The sequence below is a fragment of the Tachyglossus aculeatus genome, unplaced genomic scaffold, assembly GCF_015852505.1.
Source record: "Tachyglossus aculeatus isolate mTacAcu1 unplaced genomic scaffold, mTacAcu1.pri scaffold_89_arrow_ctg1, whole genome shotgun sequence".
Lineage (NCBI taxonomy): Eukaryota > Metazoa > Chordata > Mammalia > Monotremata > Tachyglossidae > Tachyglossus > Tachyglossus aculeatus.
In genome coordinates, this window is record NW_024045097.1 from 323,260 (window position 1) to 332,264 (window position 9,005).

General features: G+C 40.1%; 1 protein-coding gene across 1 annotated transcript; it reads right to left on the reverse strand.

Annotated features, from left to right (window-relative positions):
* Nucleotides 1-1,188: 1,188 nt before the first annotated feature.
* Nucleotides 1,189-8,794, reverse strand: LOC119924242 (olfactory receptor 5T2-like). The gene is made up of 3 exons (XM_038743193.1): nt 8,681-8,794; nt 1,945-2,135; nt 1,189-1,705 (listed from the first exon to the last, which is right to left on the reverse strand). The coding sequence occupies exons 1-3, from the start codon at nt 8,792-8,794 to the stop codon at nt 1,189-1,191; spliced, it is 822 nt and encodes a 273-aa protein (XP_038599121.1).
* Nucleotides 8,795-9,005: the final 211 nt, after the last annotated feature.

Sequence of the window (9,005 nt, forward strand, 5' to 3'; positions counted from 1 at the left end):
GTGAGCCCCACTTGGGACACCCTGATTGCCTTGTAGAGAAACCGCATGGCTCAGTGAAAAAAGCATGGGCTTGAGTGTCAGAGGTCATGGGTTCTAATCCCTTCTCTGCCACTTATCAGCTGTGTAACTTTGGGCAAATCATTTTGCTTCTCTGTGCTTCAGTTACCTCATCTGTAAAATGGGGATTAACACTGTGAGACCCATGTGGGACTACCTGATTACCTTGCATAATAATATAATAATAATAATAATAATAATGGCCTTTGTTAAGCGCTTACTATATGACAAGCACTGTTCTAAGCGCTGGGGAGGTTACAAGGTGATCACGTTGTCCCACGGGGGGCTCACAGTCTTCATCCCCATTTTCCAGATGAGGTAACTGAGGCCCAGAGAAGTTAAGTGACTTGCCCAAAGTCACACAGCTGGCAATTGGCAGAGCAGGGATTTGAACCCATGACCTCTGACTCCAAAGCCCTAGCTCTTTCCACTGAGCCACGCTGACACAGTCCCTGTCCTACAAGGGACATCCCCCTCAGCGCTTAGAATAGTGCTTTGCACATAGTGAGTGCTTAACAAATGCCATCATTATTATTATTTACCCCAGTGCTCAGAACAGTGCTTGGCAAATAGTAAGCACTTAACAATTACCACCATTATTATTATTATTTTGGTGGGAGATAGCATGATCTTAGCTCATTCAGAATTCAAGGATGCAGAGAAGTGAGGCTTCTACTTGGCCAATAGACCTCCAGGGAAAGGGGAGGACCTAATTCTGAGATATTTGTTCTCCATTTGTGATTTTGTCATTCATGACATTGTGTGGGGTACTATATGGTACTCCAAAACCTATGACTAATGAAGTACAGGGATATTTGAAACAGATACTATTTTAAAGATATGATAGAATGCATATTGTTTCCTGCTGAAAAGAAAAACCCGAATAAACTATTGTACAATACATAATGCATTGAAATATAAGGTTTAATTAAATATGTGCTATTTTTCTTATCAAACAAGGAAGATGAAAACTAGAGCAAAACAGTATAATAAATCAAGGAGAGGAGGAGAATTTACAAAACAAGAAGAGAGGTCATGAGGTGCCTCTGGAGACTTACTTGTAGAAGACAGATAAGCTGAAAAGGACAATTTAAATATTTTTTGGTAGCAAAAGCTAGTAACACAATTTCATCACTGGAACCAGACAACTTTTAATCCTTTTTTGAAGGTTTCCTTCACATCCTTTTCCCTCAAATTGTAGATTAATGGATTCAACAGTGGAATCACAATGACATAAAATAGAGACACCACCATGCCATGCACCAGAGTGTAGCTAGAACTGGGTCTGACATATGCAGTGAGTATCATACTATGATATATGGTCTCTTCCTCCAGGTGGGAGGTGCAGGTTGAGAAAGCCTTGTGTCTCTCTTGAGTGGAGCGGATCCTCAGGATGGCAGCCAGGATGTAGCCATAGGAGATGAGCACAATCAGGACGGTGACCACCTCAATAAAGCTCACAAAATTAAAGAGAAACAGTTTGTTGGTGTGCGTATCAGAGCAGGAGAGGGATAAGCAGGGGGAAATCACAGAAAAAATGTCTGATTTTATTGGAGCCACAGACAATAAACTGAAGGTGGCAGCTGTATGTAAAATAGTATGCAGGATGCCACCAATATGCGAATCAACGATGAGAGGCACATAGATTCTGGGTGACATAATGGCCATGTAGAACAGAGGGTTAGAAATCGCTACATAGTGATCATAAGCCATGCCAGCCAGAGGAAAGCACTCAGTGGCTCCAAATGTTACAGAGAAAAACATTTGTGCAGCACAGCCAGAAAAGAGATGGATTTATTCCCCATTAAACAATTCAGCAACATCCTGTGGGTGACAACTGAGGAGTAGCAGACACCCAGAAAAGATAAGACACTCAAGAAGTGATACATGGGGTTATGAAGCTGGGAGTCCATCCTGATTAGCAGAACCGTTTCCAGGTTCCCCACTAAAGTGAAAAGGCAGATGACTAGAAACAGCAAGAACAGGATGATCTGTAGCTCCCCAGGAACTGGGAATCCCATCAGATCAAACTCAGCCACAGTAGAGTGATAATGCATAGCCCTCATCTGCAGCCAGTCCTGGAGGAAAACAAAAATTGTAGCTCTTATTAACGATGTAATGTGCTTAGAACCCTGCTCGTTCAAGGTCTCATCCTATCCCGTCTGGACTACTGTATCAGCCTTCTCTCTGATCTCCCATCCTCATGTCTCTCCCCACTTCAATCCATACTTCATGCTGCTGCCCGGATTGTCTTTGTCCAGAAACGCTCTGGGCATGTTACTCCCCTCCTCAAAAATCTCCAGTGGCTACCAATCAATCTGCGCATCAGGCAGAAACTCCTCACCCTCGGCTATAAGGCTCTCCATCACCTTGCCCCCTCCTACCTCACCTCCCTTCTCTCCTTCTACAGCCCACCACGCACCCTCTGCTCCTCTACTGCTAATCTCTTCACCGTGCCTCGTTCTCGCCTGTCCCGCCATTGACCGCCGGCACACATTATCCCCCAGGCCTCGAATGCCCTCCCTCTGCCCATCCGCCAAGCTAGCTCTCTTTCTCCCTTCAAAGCCCTACTGAGAGCTCACTTCCTCCAGGAGGCCTTCCCAGACTGAGCCCCTTCCTTCCTCTCCCCCTCGTCCCCCTCTCCATCCCCCCATCTTACCTCCTTCCCTTCCCCACAGCACCTGTATATATGTATATATGTTTGTACATATTTATTACTCTATTTATTTATTTATTTATTTATTTATTTTGCTTGTACATATCTATTCTATTTATTTTATTTTGTTACTATGTTTGGTTTTGTTCTCTGTCTCCTCCTTTTAGACTGTGAACCCACTGTTGGGTTGGGACTGTCTCTATGTGTTGCCAACTTGTACTTCCCAAGAGCTTAGTACAGTGCTCTGCACACAGTAAGTGCTCAATAAATACGATTGATTGATTGATTGATTAGAAGTACAACTAAGGTTGCAATTTTATCATTTATTTGGTTCTTTTTCCTTCCCCATTTGTTTAGTCAATTATTTTGACTGTCACTAGTCATTTATCTCGACACCACAATTTCAATGCATTAATACATACAGTGGCAGGACTGTTTTCGACACCGAATTTAAATGTAATATAAAGATCTCCTCTTATCCCTTGCATTTATAAAAACCTCTGCTTTAATGCCTATTTCAATTCCCCTTATCAGACCTTCATTCATCCCTCCTACAAATTCAGTTACCAATCCTCACCCGATTCACTTCTTAGGATTTCCAACTTCAAAAATGAAAACGCACCTACTATATATATTTGTATGTATATATATGCATATATATCATATATCATAAATAACTTCAAAAAAGGATGCTTTAATTATAAATGTCATTTAGTCTTTGCTTTTTCCTTGAAGAATAAGTAGAACTTGCCTTATTATTATCTAACAGGAAAGGAGAATCTGGAGACTTTCTGTCTCACAAGCTGATTTTCTCTCTTTGGGTAGCCCGGGAATGAGATCTTCATAGTGTGAGTCTGTGTTCTTGACTGTGAGCCCGTTGTGGGTAGGGATTGTCTCTGTTGCTGAATTGCACTTTCCAAGCGTTTACTACAGTGCTCTGCACACAGTAAGCGCTCAATAAATACGATTGATTGAATGAAGAGTAGGGTGAATCCCAGGGACTGTAACTCCACCATCAGGTGTAGCCTGGTATTAGAGTTCCAAAATATGGCAAGTCCTGAATACTTGCCATCAGAGGTTGGATTGTCCTAATTTTCAATCAAGAGACCCAGGGACATCTTGGTGATTAGCACTTCAGTGTCCTCAATTCCTGACTTGGCTCCTTACCCGCCTCCCCACTCTCTGTTTTATAATCTTTTCCAGTTCAATCATTTCACTGAAACTTATACTTCCTTGATCTCTCCTTCCCACTCCCACTTCATAGCAGAGTGAATTTGCTTGGCAGAGCTTCCTCGTTCTACATTCAGGAAAGACTCCTTTCCCTTATAACCTTCTCCCAGGATCTCGGAGTCATTCTTGGTTTTTCTGCTTTTACTATTTATTTTCTCCAAGTCTAAACAGAGTCACGTTCTACATTCCTTCACATTCCAGTCTGTGTAAATTAACCAAAAGCTTTATTGGATACACCCTTCTAAAGGCACAAACTCCAAGACAATCTTCTCATGAAGCTGTAGAAGGAAATGAAGCAGAAATTTCCTTTAAAGTTATCTCTACGGCTCTATTAATTTTGTAGCATGAGCCCTAGGGAACTAATTTCTGACACATCCAGGTGTTACATATCTCATGTGAGTTATCTAGACATTCATATGTACTCGGTGTCCTTTGGGAAGAATGAGAACATCAGTAGAAAAAAAACAGTTGTAGTTAGAGGAATGTTTATTAAGTACTTACTGTGAAATGGAGAGAGGCTTTAAGTATTCAGTTTCAAGTAATCCATTCCGAACATTTAACAAGATTTAATAGCAACATGCAGTTAATATTCAGTAACAAAGTAGTACCATGCAGTAACATGAACCATAAATTATTTCAATCATGAAGCTATTTCAATCTAAAGTAGAAGGTTTGTAAACTAACTAGTGAAGTACTGCGGAAAGCTAGGTGAATTACTCAGGTTTGGGAAAGAGGGCATGCTGTTGGGAAGAATTTAATTTCATTCATCAGTAAGTTAATCAGTCAACTTGCAGGTTTAAAAAATCCAAGAGGGACTGATACATGTCATCCATCCCTAGCACAGGTAGGCAAATCAGTCAATCATACTTATTGACCACCTACTGTGTTCAGAGCACTTTAACCACTTGGGAGAGTACAACAGACACATTCCCTGCCCAAAACAAACTTACGGTATAGAGCAGTAGACAGACATTAATATAAGTAAATAAATTACAGATATGTACGTAAGTGCTGAGAGGCTAGGAGGGTGGATGAATAAAGGCAGCAAGTCAGGACAATGCAGAAGGGAGTTGAAGAAAAATAAAAGAGGGCTTAGTCAGGGAAGACCTTTTGGAGGTTATGGGCCTTCAGTAAGGTTTTGAGTGGGAGGAGAGTAATTGTCTGTTGGATATAACGAGGGAGGGTGTTTCAGGCCAGAGGCAGGACATTGGCAAGAGGTCAGCGGTGAGATAAATGAGATGTAGATACAGTGAGAAGGTTAGCATTAGAAGAGAGAAGTGTGCTGGTTGGATTGTAGTATGAGAGTATCAAGGTGAGTTAGGACGGGGCAAGGTGATTGAGTGTTTTAAAGCCAATGGGGAGGAGTTTCTGTCTGATGAAGAAGTAGATCGGCAAATACTGGAAGTCTCTGTGGTGGGCAGAAACATAGCCCGAATATTTTTGTATACAAATTATCCAGGTAGCAGAATGAAGTATGGACTGAAGAGGGGAGAGACAGGAGGGTTGGAGGTCAGCAAGGAGATTGATACAGCAATCAAGAAGGGATAGAATAAGTGATTGGATTAACGTGGTAGAATGGACAGGAAAGAATGGAGTTTAACAATGTTGTGAAGATCAAACCGGCAGGATTTAGTGATGGATTGTACTACTAAGACTAAATCTATAGGGGAAAAATGAGACCAAAATTAGGTAATGATGATTAGTCTATAACCAAATTCAGCACTGGAACAACAGCTCACATTTTCCCACATCACTGTAATACTCATTGTTCTGGTAGCCACCATTTTCACCTCTTCCCCAACGGTATCAGCAAATTATTTCATTTCCCAATCATTTCAATGTTTTGTTCAGGATTCGAGGTTTAAATGTTTACATTGCTCACTATGCTGTAGTGTCAAAAAATACCTTGGCCTGCATGATCTGCACTATTGTATCCTTCTCTTATTACTCACCTTTAGGCTAGATTATTATTATTATTATCATATGCAGGCTAGAACAATGGTTTAAATGGACATAAATCCTAGTTTGGGGGGAATTGTTGAAGGAAAGAAAATAAGCAGTAGTTTTATTATTTTCATTGAGCGTTTATTTTTCAACAGTGCTCACTGGTTAGGTGATACATTACTTTTATATCACAATCAGTGATAGGCAACATAAAGTGAATTATTAAAATTCATATTTCTACAAATAGGCACTTTCTGATGAACTTTCGCTTACATGGAAACACAGATTCATTCTGTTATAAAAACATATGAGGGTTTATTGTGCCAGACTTGGGAATACTGAAGTTTTCGGTTTTGAGTTTAAATTCACTTGATTTTCTTCTTCCCCTTATTCATTCATTCATTCAATTATATTTATTGAGCACTTACTTTTTGCAGAGTACTTTATTACATGCTTGGGAGAGTTCAATTTAACAACAGATAAATACATTCCCTGTCCACAATGAGCTTTAAGTCTCATGACAGGAAAATATGTTTCTTTACCTACTTTAAGATCATCATCATCCCGAACAATGATTAAGGGCTTACTCTGTGCAAGGCATTATTCTAAGTTTTTTCTTCCTTTTGTAAGTGCTGATGTGATTTCATGAAACTCAACTAAGACAATATTGAGAAGCGTGGTGGCCTAGTGAAAAGAGCATGGCCCTGGGAATCAGAGGACCTGTCTGCTGGGTGACCTTGGGTAAACCACTTTGCTTATCTGTGCCTCAGTTCCCTCACCCCTTCTACTTAGACTGTGAGCCCCAGCGGGGACTTGTTTATCTTGTATCTACCTCAGCAATTTCTACAGTTCTTGGATAATAGTAAATGCTTAGCAAGTATTATCATTCTTATTATCATTATAACAATTATGTGTCTGCTAATTCTGTTGTATTGTACTCTTCCAATCACTTAGTACAGTGCTCTGCATATAGAAAGTGCTCAATAAATATCATTAATTGATATTATTATTATTAGAAGTAGTAGTAGTAGTAGTAGTAGTAGTAGTAGTAGTAGTAGTAGTAGTAGTAGTAGTAGTAGTAGTAGTAGTAGTAGTAGTGACCCAGAAGAGGAAAGAATAAGCATATGGAATAAACTGCAAACATACCATTTGGAAAAAAATATTAAAATTCAACAATTCAATCCAAAACCATAAATATTTAAACTACATAGTGATGAATCATGATTCACTGCTCAGAAGGCGAAGTTCTTGTTCCCTCACCTCTTCAGATAAAAGACAACATGGTGAATCAAAGCTACAGCCTGAGTAGCATTCTAGCCATTGCTCCCCTGAGCAATAATGGTTTACTTCAATCAGGAGACTCATATGGGACCGGGACTTTGTACATTATTCTTAAATTGTATCTACCCCTGTGCTTTGTACAATGCTTGGTATATTGTATGAGCTTAACAAATATCATAATTATTATTAGAGGCTTCTACTCTCCCTCTCACCTTACTGGACATCAATCAATCAACCAATTGTATTTTCTGAGCACTTACTGTGTGCAGGGCACTGCACTAAGCACTTGTTAGAGTTAAAGCACAACAACATAACAAACACATTCCCTGCTAAGGCTTCTCTTGTAGAAATGAGGGGTGTGTGAAAAGGCAAACATTTCTGCAGTACCTAAGGAGACTCCCTCTACCCCCAGTCTCCAGACCCCCAGGATTAAGGGAGTCCAGGGCTGCCCAGTTCTGAGCTTCTCCTTACCTACTGCTCCTGTTTTTGTGATTCCTCCAAGCCTAGTATTCACATCCCCTACTTCCCACCTGTTGTGAGAAGGCCCAGGAAGAACTGTTCTCATGGATAACGACTAAATAATGAGATGGGGTGACTGTACTGTACAGCAAGAGACCAGTCATTTGGCTATTGCTTCTGAAATAATCAATCATATTTATTTTGGATTTTCCTGGACTAAGTGCTTGGGAGAGTACAATATGAATCACTAAGTGCTTGAGAACCCTGACTAGCTCCCTTTGTTGCTTCCCCCATCCCAACCCCACAGTACATATTTCCATATCTGACATTTATTTGTCTGTACTGATGTCAATCTGACCTCTCTAGACTGTACATTCATTGTGGGCAGGGAATGTTTCTGTTTATTGTTGATTTGTACTTTCCTAAGCGCTTAGTACAGTGCTCTGCACTTGGTGAGCACTCAATAAATATGATTGAATGACTAAATGAATGAATGAATGAATGAATGAATGAATGAAAATAAGAGGGTTGATATACAAGTTCCCTGTTCACAACAAGTATTCATTCCAGATTAGTTAATTCACTATGGGTGAATTGAAAGGAATTTAAATACTTTCCTATCATTGAAAATCAGAACATATATCAGTTTTAAAGCATTTGTTTTACTAATGTGAGTTTTGGTTAGCTATAATATTAATGAATATTATGACATTTTTTAAGTACTTTGCTTTAAGCACTGGGGTGGACATAATGTAATCAATTCAGATACAGTCCATGTCCAACATGGGGTTCAAGGTCTAAAGAGGTGAAAGAATAGACATTTAATTCTCATTTTCCAAATGAGAAAATGGAGTCACAGAGAAGTTAAGTAACTTGTCCAATGTCACACAGCAGGTAAGTGGTGGCACTGAGATTAGAATCCAGGTCTCCTGACTCCAAATTGTGTGTTAGAGTCATAGCTTGTAAGGAGTCTATTGTTCTTTATATGCTCCATCATTGAAAATGTTTCTCTAAAACTTTTTTAAAAGCATCCTTCATATCCTTGTTCCTTACTCTGTAAATTACTGGATTCATCATGGGAATCACAACGGTATAAAATAGGGACACCAGCATGCCATGCTCCAGAGCATAGCTTGAAGTGGGTCTGACGTATGCAGCGAGTATCATACGGTGATATATGTCCACTCCCACCAGGTGGGAGGAGCAGGTTGAAAACGCCTTGTGTCTCCCTTGAGCAGAGCAGATCCTCAGATTGGCATCCAGGATGTAGCCATAGAAGATGAACACAATCACACGATGACCATTTCAATAGCACTCACAAAATTGAAGAGTTAACTGTGGATGTGTGTACAGAACAGCAGTGTTCTGAGTGTACACT